The 19,584-nt window shown below is 41.8% G+C and overlaps 1 protein-coding gene across 1 annotated transcript in view; it reads right to left on the reverse strand.

Annotated features, from left to right (window-relative positions):
* Nucleotides 1–1,834: 1,834 nt before the first annotated feature.
* The window catches only part of aldh3b1 (aldehyde dehydrogenase 3 family, member B1), a 35,018-nt gene continuing 17,268 nt past the window's right edge, over nt 1,835–19,584 (reverse strand). Inside the window, 4 exon segments of the mRNA XM_037689382.1 lie at nt 1,835–2,120; nt 2,227–2,418; nt 10,748–10,847; nt 10,927–11,093. Coding sequence (XP_037545310.1) covers nt 2,231–2,418; nt 10,748–10,847; nt 10,927–11,093 — 455 coding nt within the window. The 3' untranslated portion in view covers nt 1,835–2,120; nt 2,227–2,230.

The raw sequence follows: 19,584 nt of genomic DNA on the forward strand, positions 1-19,584 counted from the left end.
CTGAACAGCATACACAACATTACTCTGTTTGTGCCGGGGGACTGGATCTTTGGGATGAACCAGTCTTTGCCGTAATGTATTTTGGGGTTTAAAAGCCACTGGGACGTTATGTTTAGAAAATAAACGTCTCAGTTTCTCTGATACTCCCTCAACATACGGAATGACCACTGGTCTGGGTCTGGGTTCCTCCTTTTCACCTGATGGCTGACTGGAGTCCTGTTGGGGTTTCTTCTCTGCTTTCAGGAAAAGCAGAGATAAAAGATGAAACGTTTCAACAAGATTCTGTCCAGAGGACCTGACTTACCAGTAACTTTTTTTAGACACCATAAGATGGTTTACTTGATTCATAAAAAGGAAACTTTGATGAGAGCATGAGAACTGAACGTGGCCTGGCATGATTTATAGTGTCTTTGATGTATGTTGTATGATGTATAATGTATGATTTATGATGTATGATTTATGATTTATGATGTATGATTTATGATGTATGATTTATGATGTATGCCATTAGCACATTGCTACGTCATATCTTCCAAGCTGAAGGCTCAGCATTTGTAGTCACAATTTGCAACAGCTATTGAGGTAGGTATATTTAGATATCTGGTAGATATCACTACCCCACACACAAGCTCAGGCTCCTTCCCCACCAGAGAGGTGACACCTCATGTCCACAGAGCCAGCTAAGGTCAGAGCGTCAAGGTCAAACAAGTGATGTGAAACACTCTTTCTCTGGCCTGTCACACAAAGTCCACCACGAAAAGGTCACAACTCACAGAGTCAACTACATTACCAAAATATCTCATGTATCACTGGACAGATTTCATTGAGAGAAAATATCCACTGGATACACACCACTACAACTGACCATCTTCTACTGCTTGTCTGTGATCAGGTGGCAGAGGCAACAGGTCCAGGTAGAAACCCAGACATACCTCTCCCCAGTTCCTCCTGGGGGGATCCCAAGATGTTCCCAGGCCAGGGAGGATATAAAACTCCTCCAGCAAGTTCTGGATCTGGCCTGGAGTCTCTTCCCAGTGGTACCTGCTCAGTAAACCTCCAAAGGGAGCCACCTGACCTTAAACACAAAGTCAATAATTTAATAAATGTTACGGTCATTGACCCAACGTTTCATCTGCTGGGGCTGACACTTCAACAAATGCTCTGAGACTTTTAGATACATTTTTACCTGATAACTGAAACTGCTTCATCCATCCATCATATTTTAGCCACTTCTTTCTTTTCGGATCATGAGGGTCACTGGTGCCCATGTCCAACAGTCACTGTGGGAGAGGCGGGGGACACCTGGACAGGTCTCCAGTCCATCACAGGGACACACAGAGACAAACAACCATTCACTCTCTCACCTAGGGACATTTTAGAGTTGTCAATCAGTCTACCATGCATGTTTTTAGTCTGTGGGAGGAAACCCACGCAGCACGGAGAGAACATGCAAACCACCCAGAAAGGCCCCCAGCCAGGATCTGAACCGGCAACCTTCTCGCTGCGAGGCACCAGCTCTACCAACTGGGCCACCAAGCTGCCCGAAATTGCTCCATATGAATTCATTTTAAAGCAATTAAAAAATAAAAAATAAAACAGTTAAATGTCAAAGGTCATGTTTGTGAATTTAAACCAGAGTTCCTTGAAAAATCTATTTACAATATGTTGGGAATGAAAAGCTCAAATGCTGAGATAAACAGAGGTCTGGTAAACTGATCTACATCTAGGATCTCTAGATATAGATCAGACGCTGCCTCATTCGTTGTCATTTTTAATTTTATAATTAAGATACAAGCGACTTGGGGAAAAAAAATCACAGGTAACATGAGAAAAACAAACTTTGGGGTTCAGCAATGAAGAAAAATACAGAGAAACTAAAGTGAAAACTGTTTTTAAAAAATATCTAAATACAAACTTAAATGTGACAAACTTTGCACAAGGGAAAATGTGATGAAACATTAACAACCTTCCAAAACAATGATCTCATTTCCTGTTCACTCCAGGATGATGTTACAGAATCAAGTCATCACAATCATCTTCATCACACCATCTGTCAGTGGATCCAAACTGATACCGTGTCTGATGGAACGTCCCCAATGACTCAAACCCTGGGACAAAGTCTGAGCTCAATCGTTTCAGCGAGTGGGGGAACAGAAGATGAACTTTTTATTAGACCTCACAAAGCTGTAGTATGATGTCAGACCTGAAGGAGGAAGTCAAACACACCCCGTCACATGAGAGAGCAGGAGCTAGATGCAGAGGTGGTCCAGCGCAGCCATTTTAACTTGTCTTCACTGTACGGGGGGTAACGCAGACCGTTGAGCCTCTCCAACGCCCAGCCGCGCAGCATGCAGGCCCGCCTGTGACTGAACACCTCGAAGCCCCAGCGGCCGTGGTAGCTGCCCCACCCGCTGGCCCCTGCATGGACAGAGACACGAAACAGGAGAACCTTCAGATTTCACACTGAAACTGAGACATTTACAACTCACACATGTCTGTCTGCTTTCAGTCAGTGTGCTTCCACAACCAGGGTACCACAGAGCGGTTCTATTTCAGCCCAAAGTACTCTCATCGAAACCGGAAGTGAAGTCTTTTTTTACTTTTCAAATAAAACACTGTAGAAACATCGTTCATTCATGACCATCAGACTTTTCTTTCACTCACAGTCCAATCAATGACTGTCGAGATCGAACTTTAGTTAGATCACACAACTGTTTTGTCTTAGGCTTATTTATCAGTCTGTGTTTCTGTCTGCTTCCCATTTACCTTGGCAGTCAGGGAGTGAGAGACAAATGTGTGATTACCGTGACAACAATAAGCCACTGACAGAAGCTTTAAGATTTATTTTAACCTTGGTACTATTAACACCTTCCTTTTATTCCTTTTTAATAATTTTTCTCCCCCAGAACTCGCTCAAAACACACAAAAAGACACAACACAACCCCCTCCCACAACACATCAGACACACAGACATGCACACACCAGACAGGCATTTATGACAACTACACAATATAATGTGCTGACCAGTGACGTGCGGTCAGGTGAGGCAGTGTGCACCTGTCATCATGACAACTAAAATATTGACGATGATGAGAGAAAATACAATTGACCACCTGACTGTTCTATGAAACTGTTCTATAAAACTGTTTTATAAAACAGTTTTATAGAACAGTTTTATAAAACTGTTTTATAAAACAGTTTTATAAAACTAACAGTTTTATAAAACTGTTTTCTGAATTATTTCAACACTTCAATGGTCACAGAATTTACACATCGCCTGTTCAAACAATGCGGGGTAATGTGTGTAGTGCTCTGGTTCACCTCTGGGGGCGCTGTGTCATGCACAATATATGAAGTCGGTGGTTGGTGCATGCCCATTGCAGTCTCTCTTTATATTGTGAATATACATGTTTGATTACAAATGTGTTACACATGTTGATGTTCTATAGACTGTCATATATTGAATGAATGTGTGTGACATATTTCTGCTTTCTAACTGGTCTTTTTTTTTTTTTTTTTTCATTTAGCCTTTATTTATCCAGGTAGTCTCATTGAGCCACGAGAACTCATTTTCAAGAGAGACCTGTTTAGGGAGCACATGGTGGGGGTTAAGGGCCTTGCTCAGGGGCCCAGAGTGGGGCGAATGAGGGTGGGGGCAAGTGTGGGTGTTTCACCTACCCCACCCACAATTTTGATGTTGTCGGGGCCGGGGCGTGAACCGGCGATCTTCGGATCACAAGCCCACCTCTCTAACCTCTGCACCACCACTCCCCCAATAAATAAATTAAATAAATAAATCATAAATGCAGGGTGAAAATACACAGGGTGAGGCAGAATATACCGTGCTGCACCGATAGGGGGCAGTGCTGCCCCATAGGAACAATGAAGCAGGTGCAGTCGATGTATGTTCTTCTGTTACGCAGAGGGGCGGGGGTTAGCAAATCGGTACATGTTTAAATTTGTTTAGACAAAATGGAAGATCATATCTCAAAACTGAAGGATTTTTCTAAACTCGATTTTCAGTCGAAACAGAAGGTATTAGAGAGAGGAAGAAAAAACAGGCTAAATTTAAATATAAGCTTCTATTTTGGGTTCATATATGTGAGCATCAGACTTTAGACGAGTCAGTGCCTCACCTGCAACAAAGCTCCCAGCACATCACTGCTGCTGACATATTTTCAATTTATGATACAAACGGCTGCCAAGTGTCCCAAAACCTCTCAACAGATACTTTCATGGTATATCTAATCTTTTCCAAATTAATATGACAAAACTTTTCTTATCCAGTGTTCATATGCTGGGGGGTGGTGGTGGTTTTGGTGTGTGTGTGTGTGTGGGGGGGGGGGGGCATACAGATCCTTCCATCTGAATAAAATGTCTCCTAGCTAGAAGAGAGCCAAAAGCAAACACATCCCTCTCGTATTTGCTAAAGGATGCATCCTCGAGGACCACCCCAAACAGTGAGATGAATGGTGACAGGTACACAGATTTTCCACATCAGAGAAGGTATCAAAACTACAAACCGATTCCAAAAAAGTTGGGACACTAAACAAATTGTGAATAAAAACTGAATGCAATGATGTGGAGGTGCCAACATCTAATATTTTATTCAGAATAGAACAAATCACAGATCAAAAGTTTAAACTGAGAGAATGTATCATTTTAAGGGAAAAATCTGTTGTTTCCAAATTACATGGCGTCAACAAATCCCAAAAAAGTTGGGACAAGTCCATTTTTACCACTGTGTGGCATCCCCCCTTCTTCTTACAACACTCAACAGACGTCTGGGGACAGAGGAGACCAGTTTCTCAAGTTTAGAAATAGGAATGCTCTCCCATTCATGTCTAATATAGGCCTCTAACTGTTCAATCGTCTTGGGCCTTCTTTGCCGCACCTTCCTCTTTATGATGTGCCAAATGTTCCTTATAGGTGAAAGATCTGGACTGCAGTCTGGCCATTTCAGTACCTGGATCCTTCTCCTACGTAACCATGATGTTGTGATTGCTGCAGAATGTGGTCTGGCATTATCATGTTGAAAAATGCAGGGTCTTCCCTGAAAGAGATGACGTCTAGATGGGAACATATGTTGTTCTAGAACCTGAACATAGTTCTCTGCATTAATGGTGCCTTTCCAGACATGCAAGCTGCCCATGCCACAAGCGCTCATGCAACCCCATACCATCAGTGATGCAGGCTTCTGAACGGAGCGTTGATAACAACTTGGGCTATCCTTGTCCTCTCTGGTCCGGATGACATGGCGTCCCAGTGTTCCATAAAGAACTTCACATCGTGACTCATCTGACCACAGAACAGTCTTCTATTTGCCACACTCCATTTTAAATGACCCCTGGCCCAGTACAAACGTCTGAGCTTGTGGAGCTTGCTTAGAAATGGATTCCTCTTTGCACTGTAGAGTTTCAGCTGGCAACGGCGGATGGCACGGTGGATTGTGTTCACTGACAATGCTTTCTGGAAGTATTCCTGAGCCCATTCTGTTATTTCCTTGACAGTGGCATTCCTGTTTGAGGTGCAGTGACGTTTAAGGGCCCGGAGATCACGAGCATCCAGTAGAGTTTTATAGCCTAGACACTTACGCACAGCGATTGTTCCAGATTCTCTGAATCTTTTGATGATGTTATGCATGGTTGATGATGATAACTTAAAAGTCTTTGCTATTTTACGCTGGATAACACCATTCTGGTATTGCTGCACTATCTTTCTGCGCAACAATGGTGGAATTGGTGATCCTCTTACCATCTTGGCTTCTGAGAGACAATGACACTCTGAGAAGCTCTTTTTATACCCAATCTGTTGTCAATTGACCTAATTAGTGTTAACTGGTCTTCCAGCTGTTCATTATGTGCTCAATTTCCTTTTTCCAGCCACTTATTGCTACTTGTCCCAACTTTTTTGGGATTTGTTGACACTGTGACATTTTGAATAAACATATTTTTCTTTTAAAATGTTACATGTACTCAGATTAAACTTTTGACCTGTCATCTATGTTATATTACAAATAAAATATTGACATTTGCCATCTCCACATCATTGCATTCAGTTTTTATTCACAATTTGTTTAGTGTCAACTTTTTTGGAATCCGGTTTTTAGATTGCCAATAGGTCTGCAGCTTTGGACAAGACCAGAATGTGTGTAAGAACGTAGCTGGAGTTTGATTAAAGCGGTTACATGCAGGGTCCAGGTCAGTTTTAATCTTGGACAGTTTGTCTTTGGACCAGTGCAGACAGTGCACCACCTTCTTCGTTTTATTTTTTATTTAACCTTTATTTATACAAGTAGTCTCATTGAGTCACGAGGACTCATTTTCAAGAGACCTGTTTTAGATGGACAACAATATACAACAATAAAAGCAATTAAAATAAAAAGTGGTGTTATTAAAAACAATTAAATTAAGGTGCCATACAAAACATGATATATTATTTTACATTATTAGTGTTTAGCGTATATCTTAGATCCTTGTATACTGTTTATTTTTATACTTTTTCTTTTTGCTGTTTTTTGGTATAACTGGAACCTTGGGTACACAATTTTGTTCCACCTCATGTACTACATGTGATGTGAATGATAATAAAGAACGTTGAACCTTGAAAACAAGTAAAATACTAAAAACAAGAACACATTTGCTTTGATGTTTCCATTGACCTTATCAAATGTTTAAAATCCCTTAAAGAAATCAAAGTGCACAACTTCAGTTCCTGTTGCAAGTTGTTCCAGGAAACAGGAGCAGAGTAAGAAAAGGCCTTTTTTCCAAGTTCAGTCAGCACTGAGGGAACACTGCAGGTAATGACGGCCTGAGAACGCATGTTGTAACTGCACTGATGACGTGACATGTGGGAGGAGATATTTTAAGGTAGCAGACGAAGGAGTGATTTATAGGGGCGGCTGTGGCTGAGTGGTTAGAGCAGTCGTCCTCCAATGCAAGAGTTGAGGGTCCAAATCCACCAGCAGTCACATGTCGAAATGTCCCTGGGTAAGACACTAAAACCCTAGTTGCCTCCGATGTGTGTCCCATCAGTATATAGATGTGTGTTATGTTATGTTATGTTTTATGTTATGAGTGCTTAGTGTATATTTAGTTGATGTTTTTCTTAGTTCATATCTTAGATGTTATTACTGTTTTTCTTAGACATTTTATTGTTGGATGTAACTGGGACCCTGTGTACATAATTTCGCTCCACCACATGTACCACATGAGGTGCGAATGACAATAAAGAAACTCTGACTCTGACTCTGATAAAGCTCTGATTAGTCTCATTAGAATGATTTGTTCAATTAGCTTTCTAGTAGAGTGCTGTATGAAAGGGTAAATGAGGCACAGATTGTAGTGTAAAGCGCTTTGAGTATCTCAATAAGATAGAAAGGCGCTATATAAGTACAGTCCATTTACCATTTATAGATGAAAATGAACCGGTGTGAGAGCCTGCGTGTAGATAATGGACTGTACTTACATAGCACCTTTCTATCTTATTGAGATACTGAAAGTACTTTAGAACACAATCTGTCCCTCATTTACCCATTCATACAGCACTATGCTACACTGCCTGGCCAAAAAAAAAAAAGTCGCCACCTGGATTTAACTAAGCAAATAGGTACGAGTCTCCTATTGGATAATTATTGCATGGGTGATTATCTTTCAGCTGGCAACAAGTTATTTAACCCCAACTGGTGCAATGAGTTGCTTCTCATTTCTTAAACAACCATGTTGAAAGACACATCATGTGGCTGTGGAAAAGATGTCAGTCTGTTGGAGAAGGGTCAAATCATTGGTATGCAGCAGAGAAAACATCAAAGGAGATTGCAGAAACGACTAAAATTGGGTTAAGAACTGTCCAACACATTACTAAAAACTGGAAGGATAGTGGAGACCCATCGTCTTCGAGGAAGAAATGTGGGCGGAAAAAAATCCTGAATGATCGTGATCGGCGATCACAAACATTTGGTGAAATCAAATGGAAGAAAAACAACAGTAGCACTCAGGGCTATAGTGAAGTAATAGTGAAAGTAAGAGCATTTCCATTCATTCATTCAGCCTTTGTTTAGACAGCGAAGTCACATTGAGCCTAGAAGACTCATTTACAAGTGAGATCTGTTTAGACAGACAAAAAGTAGTTAAACTGGACACATGTAGGAATTGGAGGTGAAAAAATTCCTATCAGACTTTTTCTTCTTGGCTGAGAAGAAAAACTAGTATTAAAAAACACCTCGCAAAAACAAGCACATAGTGACGTAGACATTCCGCAGAGGGGGGAGACGACGAGAGCGGTGAGCAATGTCCTTGGACGCTCTTGAGGGCACTGTAAGAGTTCTGATAAGGATAGAATAATTAGCCAGTTTCCTCCGGTGAGATCCGTAAACATTCTCGAGGTATGTCGGGGAATGCCAAGGACAACGCCTATGAGAATCCAAGAGTCCTAAAATGATGACACAATGTTTATTCAGCTGGTTTCCTCTTTGTTGATCAATTGGAAATTCCTCGGGGGTGGGCTGTGCGTGTGTGTGTGAGCATCAGATCACATGTTCTTCAGGCAAATTCAGATAAGGTCAAGGCCAGCCAGGGGAGCCAAGTTCAGATAAACACACAATTGTTTTGGGGACAGGCAGAATTTAATGACGTCTACCTTGAGTCTGTGTTGGTCTAAACAGTTCCGAAATGTCCAAATTACATGGCCACACCGATGGAACGTGCCTGAGTAAAATCCCCGAGATCTGATCCATTCTGCCCAAAGCATTTGAGTCTGGGTACTCGAGGCACGAACCAAGCCCACATAAAGGCAAGCAGCGTGATCGGGTCCAAATTTGCTGCCGACGACTTCCTTGATTGTAGATGGACGGTACTTATATAGCACTTTTCTATCGGATCAAGACACTCATAGCACTTTACACTACAATCTGTGTCCTCATTTACCCATTCATACAGCATTCTACTAAATCTCTACAAAGCTAATTGAACAAATCATTCTAAAGAGACTAATAAGAGCTTTATCACATTCATACACCGATGGGCCACACATCGGAGGCAATGAGGGGTTCAGTGTCTTGCCCAGGGACACTTCGGCATGTGACTGCTGATGGATTCGAACCCCAACTCTTGCATTAGAGGACAAATTCTCTAACCACTCAGCCACAGCTGCTCAAATAAAACCAGCAACCAGCCGAATCCAAAAAGCAGGAACCAGTTATCATAAATCCAATTACATATGCGTCCTTAAAATCCACAAATGGCAGCAGAGATAGACACATCATCGTCTTCAAGTCAATGAGATATCCAGCTGCGTGTGTGCCAACAGGGCAAATCAGCTCGCCTAAAGTCTGTCTTCTCTTTGAAGAAATGTTATCAATTGTGTTGAGGGACCAACTGATCAAATCAAGACCATAATTATGGTTCAGAAGATATGCAAGAAAGGCTCAGAAGCAGTTTCACAGACAGACAAGAGCAGCAAAGCAAAGATGAGAGGGAGGGAAGGGGAAAAGCGTCTGACCCCGACAAGAGCAAGTGGACATTGCACATTGTGAAGGGAACTCAAGGGATTGGGACTGAACACCTGTGTAGCCTTAAGAAAACCACTCCCGTAATCAATGAGGCTAACTGAGAAAAAAAGGCTTCAGTTTGCTAGGGAGCATAAAGAATGGACTCTGGAGCAATGGAAGAAGGTTATGTGGTCTGATGAGTCCAGATTTACCCTGTTCCAGAGTGATGGGCGCATCAGGGTAAGAAGAGAGGCAGGTGAAGAAATGCACCCATCATGCCTAGTGCCTACTGTTCAAGCCTGTGGGGGCAGTCTATGATCTGGGGTTGCTGCAGCTGGTCAGGTCTAGGTTCAGCAACAGTATGTGCTCAAAGAATGAGGTCAGCTGACTACCTAAATATACTGAATGACCAGGTTCTTCCATCAATAGATTTTTTTCTTCCTTGATGGCACAGGCATATTCCAAGATGACAATGCCAGGATTCATCGGGCTCGAATTGTGAAAGAGTGGTTCTGGGAGCATGAGACATCATTTTCACTCATGGATTGTCCACTACAGAGTCCAGACCTTAACCCCATTGAGAATCTTTGGGATATATTGGAGAAGGCTTTGCACAGTGGTCACAATCTGCCATCATCAATGCAAGATCTTGGTGAAAATTTAAGGCAACACTGGATGGAAATAGATCTTGTGACATTGCAGAAGCTTATTGAAACAATGCCACAGTGAATGCATGCCGTATTCAAAGCTAAAGGCGGTCCAACGAAATATTAGTGTGTGACCATTTTTTTGGTGGCGACTTTTTTTTGGTCAGGCAGTGTATATCTATACAAAGAGTAATGTGAGCTTTATAACATTCATCCACCAATGGGACAAACATCAGAAGTAATGAGGGGTTCAGTGTCTTGCCCAGGGACACTTCAGCATGTAACTGCTGGTGGAATCAAACCCCAACTTTTCCATTGGAAGACAACTGCTCTAACCACTCAGCCACGCTGTCCCTCAATGATTACCAACTGACCATTGAGTGCAGAGTGCAGTGGTAGGTACGGTAGTTACAGCCAGTAAATAAATCATAAAATAGGCATTTTCAGGTCAGATCACAAATATTCTAGTTTCATGTTGTTAAACAGAAAACTGAAACTGTGCTGAACAGATTTTTGGTTTTGTCTTTTGATTCAAACTTGGATCAAACCAAATTTTACACTCTTTAATTTGAAGTATGCAGAGGTCACGGTAACAAAGGAAGAAGACACCTACCTACACCTCCAAATGGCAGACCAGGCAGGGTCATATGGACGATTCCATCATTGGAGCAGAATCCTCCACTGCTGGTATTCTCCAGGACCGTTTTTACCACCTTGATAAAAACAAGGGAGCAAATCATTTTGTTGTGCGTTTACAGCTGCAAACCAGGAGTTAAAGTTGCATGTCCTTACAGAAGATTCGTCAGAGAAAATGTAGAGGGCCAGAGGTTTGTCTTTTTGGTTGACAAACTCAATACTTTTCTCCAGAGACTCAAAAGTAAGGATAGGCAAAATGGGGCCGAAGATCTCCTCCACCATTAAAGTATCATCTTCAGCTACGTCCACCAACACAGTGGGGGCTAAGGAAAACACACAAACACAACAGATTATTTAAATCTAATTTTCACTTTAAAATGGTTACTTCAAATAAAGTCTTTTTGTGTTTAGTCACACATATTGTATTTTATGATTTTAATAAAACCAATCCAGTCAAGCCACCATCCTACAACTGGCACCAGGGCAGCATGATAGAAAAACTTGCTATGTGCAAAATCAATCAACTTTTATTTATACAGGTAAATCCCATTGAGCCTCGAGGACTCATTTACAAGAGAGACCTGATTTCAACAAAGAAAGATGACAGAGAAAAAAATACATATGAAATAATAATTTTAAAAAAAATTGAATACACAAATCCAAAAAAAGACAATATGCATATGCACAAGGTGGTAGGCAACACTACAGTCATGATTAACCTATATGTGTGTGTGTGTGTGTGTTTACATAGCATAATCAAAACCAGTTGTGGGCATAAAAGCTAGCAAGTCCTTTGGTTTGATCAAAAATATTTGCCCGCTCCACTGGATCTCCACCTTAATGTGGTGGAGGGGTCTGAGTAAGATTGTGCTAATTGCAACATTTAGGTTTAAGTCTACTTATTTAAGATTTGAGCTACAGTGTTCTTAATTTTAGATATTAGCTATTGTTTTGCCAATTTTAGCGTTTAGTTACAGTTTTGCTAATTTTGCTATTTTTGTTGTGGCTCCATTCTCCGAGCTGTATCAGTTCCAAAAGTAGAAGCTCCTTGCCTGAACCTGGTTCTTAAAGAGAAAGGCAAATCAGAGGCAGAGTCAGAGTCAGAGTTTCTTTATTGTCATTTGCACCTCATGTGGTACATGTGGTGGAGCGAAATTATGTACACAGGATCCCAGTTACATCCAACAATAAAATATATAAGAAAAACAGTAATAACATCTAAAATATGAACTAAGAAAAACATCAACTAAATATACACTAAGCACTCATAACATAAAACATTGAACATCAGCACAAACATGAACATGAGTCTGTGTGAGCGGATGTGCACGCATGAACACATCAACATTGAAACAGATCAGCAGCAACATGAAACAGATCAGCAGCAACATGATGTGATTTTTCACAGTGATTATTTTAGTTAGAGATTCATGAGTCTAACAGCCTCAGGGTAGAAGCTGTTCCTCAGTCTAGTGGTTCTACACTTAATGCTTCTCAACCTCCTTCCTGAGGGGAGTGGGGCAAAAAGTGTGTGTGCTGGGTGGGTGAGGTACTTCATGATGCAGGTGGCCCTCTTCCTGCATCTGGAGGTGTAGATGTCTGTGATGGTGGGGAGGCTGTCTCCGACAGTCTTCTGTGAAGCCTTCACCACTCTCTGCAAAGCTTTTCTTTCTGCAGCTGTGCAGCCTCCATGCCACACGTTGATGCTGGAGCACAGGATGCTCTCCACTGCACACCTGTAGAAGGAGGTGAGGACTGAGCTTCCCAGACCAGCTCGTCTCAGCCGCCTGAAGAAGTAGAGTCTCTGATGAGCTTTCTTGATCAGGTTGGTGGTGTGGTTGTCCCAGCTGAGGTTGTCATTCATGTGTACACCCAAGTACTTGTAGCTGGAGACCACTTCCACCGCAGATCCTCTTATGTTCAGTGGGGTGTAGATGTTTTTGTTCCTTCTGAAGTCCATGATCATCTCCTTTGTCTTCTTCACATTGATGTGAAGGTTATTCTCTTTGCACCAGCTCTCCAGGTGTTCCACCTCTTGCCTGTAGCTGGACTCATCATTGTTTGTGATGCATCCCACCACCGCTGTATCATCTGCAAACTTTACAATGTGACAGCCTGGATGGGTAGCTGCACAATCATACGTGAGCAGAGTAAACAGGAGGGGGCTCAACACACATCCCTGAGGAGAGCCAGTGCTGAGGGTTATGGTGGAGGAGGAGAAGTTGTGGATCCTCACTAACTGTGGTCTGTTTTTAGTACCCAGTTGCAAATGGAGGGGCTTAGTCCTAGTGTGGATAGTTTGTCCATCAGGGTTTGGGGGATCATGGTGTTGAAGGTGGATGTGAAGTCCACAAAGAGCATACGGACGTAAGAGTTTTTCTGCTCCAGGTGGTTGAGCGCAGTGTGGACCACAGAGGAGATGGCATCCTCTGTTGATCGGTTCTCACTGTATCCATACTGATGAGGGCCCTCTTTGATGTTGACGGTTGTTTTGATGTGAGTCATGACCAGTTTTTCGAAGCATTTAGCGACTATCGGAGTGAGGGCCACTGGCCGATAGTCATTCAGACTAGTCACTGTAGAGCTTTTTGGGACTGGGATGATGGTGGCAGTCTTCAGGCATGTGGGAACTGTCTCCAGGGTAAGTGAGGTGTTAAAGATGTCTGCCAGCACCTCGCAGAGCTGATCGGCACATTCCTTCAACACTTTTCCGGGGATGTTGTCTGGGCCAGTTGCTTTGTGCGGATTAATCCTCCTGAAAGTACTCCTTACTTCGGCTGAGGTCACGCCGAGATGCTCTTCATCCGGTGGTGAGGCGAGTCTGGTGCTGGATGGTCTGTTCGGGTCTTCAAAGCATGCATAGAACTTGTTGAGGGCATCAGGCAGAGATGGGTCTTTGGGGCATTGTTCACTTCTTCTTTTATAAACTGTTATGCACTTAATGCCCCTCCACATGCTCCGAGGGTCTTGTGAGATGAATTGACCCTTGATCCTCTGTGCATATGTGGCCTTGGCCTTCTTAATACCAGCAAACAGCTCTTTTCTTGTCCTACTCAGCTCCTTTGAGTTTCCAGACCTGAAGGCAGTGTTCCTGGCTTCCAGCAGGGTGCGCAACTCTGCATTCAGCCAAGGTTTTCTGTTTGGGTAGCTTTTAACATTTCTGATAGTGGAGACGGTTTCAGTACATGTACTAATGTAACCCAGAACTGAGGATGTGTATTGGTAAAGATTAGGGCATTAACAGAGTACTCGAGTAATCTAGACATCGATTGCTAGTACATCTATCGAGGTTAAAAATGTTACGTCGAGTATCCGTAGTGACGTCATATTATGTGACCACCGTATGACCGTAGGGGGCGGTGTTGCACTGTTGCAGGTCACACCGGGTCCAATCTACCGAACCAGAACCAGTTTCCATTTAAGTTTCATTTTTGACGTGCTGCATGTTTCTTCACGTTTGCAGTTTAATAATAATAACTAATAGTTTAGTTTTTCCTGTGACTTATTTGCAGTATGATAAATGGTAGGAGCATAATATAAGCTCCCAATGTTTTGTTGGTCTTTTTTTGTAATTACCTTTTTTGCGGTTTTATTTTATTTTTTTAGTTTTGTATTTTGAGATCTATGACGTCATCAAATACTCGTGCTCTACTCGGGTTTTATTATGTTAATGTCGAGTTTAAAAATTATATACTCGTTCAACCCCTAGTCAAGATCAAGCGATCCTCCATTTTCAGCAGCTTCTCTGAAAACCTGCCAGTCTGTTCGGTCAAAACAATCTCTCAGTATGGGGCCACTGTCCTGGATCCAACATTTAACTTTCTTTTGTACCGGTCTGGAGCGTCTCAGCAGGGGCATGTAAGCAGGAGCCAGGAAGATCGAGATGTGGTCTGACAGTCGTAGGTGGGGCGGGGTTCGGCTTTGTATGCATCTTTTACATTCGTGTAAACACGGTCCAGTGTCTTGTCTCCACGTGTTGGGATTGCCACATGTTGATAAAAGCTTGGGAGACAGTCCTTTAGATTCACGCGATTAAAGTCTCCGGCTACAACATAAAGAGCTTCGGGGTCCAGCCTAGTATGGAAATTAAGGGACAACTTTTCTGGTCCTAATTTGATTGCAAAGCTGAATGAAGGTAAAATTTAGTTGGCTATACCACGGGTGTAGTGTCCAATTCATTTACTGGTAGAGTACTCCCTTCCTGACCCTTAACACTCCAAAAACTTCAAAAATTCTCCAGTTGGACCCTAAAATTAAGTATTCCTAATTGTTTACCAGTAATCAATTTGATTATTTGTATTCTCTCAATACCTCAATATACAGGTGCTGGTTATAAAATTAGAATATCATGAAAAAGTTGATTTATTTCAGTAATTCCATTCAAAAAGTGAAACTTGTATAGTATATTCATTCATTACACACAGACTGATATATTTCAAATGTTTATTTATTTTAATGTTGATGATTATAACAGACAACTAATGAAAACCCCAAATTCAGTATCTCAGAAAATTAGAATTTTGTGAAAAGATTCAATATTGAAGACGGCTGGTGCCTCACTCGAATCAGTGAATTAACTCAAAACACCTGCAAAGGTCTTTAAATGGTCTCTCAGTCTAGTTCTGTAGGCTACACAATCATGGGGAAGACTTGACAGTTGTCCAAAAGACGACCATTGACACCTTGCACAAGTTCATCGCTAAAGAGGCTGGCTGTTCACAGAGCTCCGTGTTCAAGCACATTAATATAGAGAAGGGAAGGAAAAGATATGGTAGAAAAAAGTGTACAAGCAATAGGGATAAATGCACCATGGAGAAGATTGTGAAACAAAACCCATTCCAAAATGTGGGGGAGAGTCATAAAGAGCGGACTGCAGCTGGAGTCAGTGCTTCAAGAACCACCATGCACAGACGTATGCAAGACATGGGTTTCAGGTGTTGCATTCCTTGTGTTAAGCAACTCCTGAACAAGATAGCGTCAGACGGGTCTCACCTGGGACTGATGCTGAGTGGTTCAAAGTTATGTTCTCTGATGAAAGTAAATTTTGCATTTCCTTTGGAAATCAAAGTTCCAGAGTCTGGAGGAAGAGAAGAGAGACAAAGAATCCACGTTGCTTGAGGGCCGGTGTCAGTGATGGTTTGGGGTGCCATGTCATCTGCTGGTGTTGGTCCACTGTGTTTTCTGAGGTCCAAGGTCAACACAGCCATCTACCAGGAAGTTTCAGAGCACTTTGTGCTTTCTGCTGCTGACCAACTTTATGGAGATGCAGAATCCATTTTCCAACAGGACTTGGCACCTGCACACAGTGCCAAAGCTACCAGTACCTAATTTAAGAACCATGGTGTCCCTGTTCTTAATTGGCCAGCAAACTCAACTGACCTTAACCACATAGAAACTCTATGAGGTATTGTAAAGAGGAAGATGTGATACACCAGACCCAACAATTCAGAAGAGCTGAAGGTCACTATCAGAGCAACCTGGGCTGTCATAACACCTGAGCAGAGCCACAGACTGATCGACTCCATGCCACGCTGCATTGCTGCAGTAATCCAGGCAAAAGGAGCCCCAACTAAGAATTAATGCTGTACATGCTCAAACTTTTCATGTTCATACTTTTCAGTTGGCCAACATTTCTAAAAATCCTTTTTTATTGGTCTTAAGTAATATTCTAATTTTCTGAAACACTGAAGTTGGGATTTTCATTAGTTGTCAGTTATAATCATCAACATTAAAAGAAATAAACATTGGAAATATATCAGTCAGTGTATAATGAATGAATATAATATACAAGTTTCACTTTTTGAATGGAATTACTGAAATCAATCAACTTTTTCATGATAATATAATTTTATGACCAGCACCTGTATATTCAAAATTCAGTTCAGTTCAGTTCAGTTTATTTATATAGCACCAAATCACAACAAAGTTGTCTCAGGGCACTTTACAGAAACATTCACATACATAGAATAGCCAATTAGTAAAGTTCTCTATCTAAGGAAGCAGCAGACTCGTTGAATCTCAACTTTGTTGTAGTCTCCCATCCTGAGCAAGCACAAAGGAGACAGTGGAAAGGAAAAACTCCCTTTTAACAGGAAGAAACCTCCAGTTGAACCAGGCTCAGGACAAGCAGCCATCTGCTTTGACCAGCTGGGTTTGAGAGGACAGAAAGTTAAAAACAAACAAACATAGAATGACAGGTCCAGATGTAGGTGCAGGTGTATCTCCTATTGGAAGAAAGACAAAAACACATGTTAAGATAGAAATAATTACAAATACAAACAGGAAGAGTAGAGCAAGTAAAGACAGCAGCTGAGTGAGGAAATGAGGTCAATTTGTCCTCCAGCAGTCTAAGCCTATATCAGCATAACTAAGAAATAACTCTGGAAACCCAAGCCGACCCCAACTATAGGATTTATCAAAAAGGAAAGACTTAAGTCCAGTCTTAAAACTGGATAATGTGTCAGCCTCACGGACAGAAACTGGAAGTTGGTTCCACAAGAGAGGAGCCTGATAACTGAAAGATCTGCCTCCGATTCTACTTATGGAAACTCTAGGAACCACAAGTAAACCGGCAGTCTGAGAGTGATGTGCTCTGTTGGGAAAATATGGAACAATAAACTCTCAAATATAAGATGGAGCTAGGTTGTTGAGAGCTTTGTAGGTTAAAAGTAAGATTCTGAATTATTTTCTGAATATGACAGGGAGCCAATGGAGAGAAGCTAAAACTGGATACGTTTCTGTTCAGTGCCCTGAGATGACTTCTGGACTTGGCGCTATATAAATAAACTGAATGGAATTGAGATATATGATCTCTTCTATCAACTCTCATTAAAACCCTGGCAGCAGCATTTTGGATCAACTGAAGACATTTTAAAGAAGTATTTGGAAACCCATATAATAAACCATTGCAATAGTCCAGTCTAGACATGACAAATGCATGAACCAGTTTTTCTGCATCATTTTTAGATAAGATGTTTCTAATTTTAGTGATATTACGCAGGTAGAAGAAGGCAGTTCTAGTAACGTTTTTAATGTGGGGGATAAAAGACATGTCCTGATCAAAAATAACACCAAGATTTTTAACATTAGAGCTGGAGTGCAGCCATCTAAAGAGGGAGAAAGACTGAAAAATTATTCCTAAAATACTCAGGTCCACAAACCAAAACCTCAGGCTTGTCTGAGTTTAAAAAATTAAGTTTAAAATCTATTTATTGTTCAAAAACTTTCCTTTGCTTCTCCATAATTCAAAATTAATAGTAATTACAGAGCATCCAGAAAGTATTCACAGCGCTTCACTTTTTCCACATTTTGTTATGTTACAGCCTTATTCTAAATTATATTAATCTCTTTCCTCATACTTTTACACACATCAACACATTATGACAATGTGAAAAAAGATGTGAGATTATTGAAAATTTATTAAAAATAGAAAACTAAGAAATCACATTTACATTCATTCAACCTTTATTTACATAAGTATTCACAGTCTCTACCATGAAGCTCAATTTGAGCTCAGGTGCATGTTTCCATTGATCATCTTGAGATGTTTCTACAACTTAAATGGAGTCCACCTGTGGTAAATTCAGTTGACTGGACTTGATTTAGAAAGGCACGCACCTGTCTACAGAAGGTCCAACAGTGGACAGTGATGTCAGAGCACAAACACCAAGCATGAAGTCAAAGGAATTGTCTGTAAACCTTCAGACAGGATTGTGTTGAACAAATCCGGGGAACAATACAGAAACATTTCTGCTGCTTTGAAGGTCCCAATGAGCTCAGTGTCCTCCATCATTCATTGATAGAAGAAGTGTGGAACCACCAGGATTCGTACTAGAGCTGGCTGTCTAAACTGAGCAATTGGGAGAGAAGGGCCTTAGTCAGGGAGGTGACCAAGAACCTGATGGTCACTCTGTCAGAGCTCCAGCATTCCTCTGTGGAGAGAGGAGAAAATACCAGAAGGACAACCATCTCTGCAGCAATACACCAATCAGGGTTGTATGGTAGAGTGGCCAGAAGAAAGCTGGTCCTTAATAAAAAGAACATGACAGCACGTCTGGAGTTGAACAAAAGACACCAGAAGGACTCTGAAACCATGAGAAACAAAACTCTCTGGTCTGATGAGACAAAGATTGAACTCTTTGGTGTGAATGTCAGACGTCATGTTTGGAGGAAACCAGGCACCGCTCATCACCAGGCCAATACCATCCCTACAGTGAAGCATGGTGGTGGCAGCATCATGCTATGGGGAACTGGCAGAAGAGTCAGGATGGAGGGAAAGACGAATGCAGTGATGTGCAGAGACATCCTGGATGAAAACCTGCTTTAAAGCGCTCTTGACTTCAGACTGGGTGACGGTTCATTTTTCAGCAGGACAACAACAGCACATGGCCCAGATCTCAAAGGAGAGGCTTCAGGACCACTCTGTGAAGGTTCTGGAGTGGCTTCAGGACAACTCGGTGAAGGTTCTGGAGGGGCTTCAGGACCACTCTGTGAAGGTTCTGGAGGGGCCAAGCCAGAGTCCAGACTTGAATCAGACTGAACATCTCTGGAGATATCTGAAAATGGCTGCACAGGTGTCTCCCATTCAACCTGATGGAGCTTGATAATTACTGCAAAGAAGAATGGGACAAACTATCTAAAGACAGGTGTGCTCAGCTTGAAGCATCATATTCAAAAAGACTGGAGGCTGTAACTGCTGCCGGAGGTGGATCAACAAAGTGTTAAGCAAACCCTCATCAGTATGCATACTGCGAGAACCGATCAACAGAGGATGCCATCTCCTCTGTGGTCCACATTGCGCTCAACCACCTGGAG

The sequence above is a fragment of the Nematolebias whitei genome, chromosome 15 (assembly GCF_014905685.2).
Source record: "Nematolebias whitei isolate Nwh7 chromosome 15, NemWhi1, whole genome shotgun sequence".
In the NCBI taxonomy this organism is placed as follows: domain Eukaryota; kingdom Metazoa; phylum Chordata; class Actinopteri; order Cyprinodontiformes; family Rivulidae; genus Nematolebias; species Nematolebias whitei.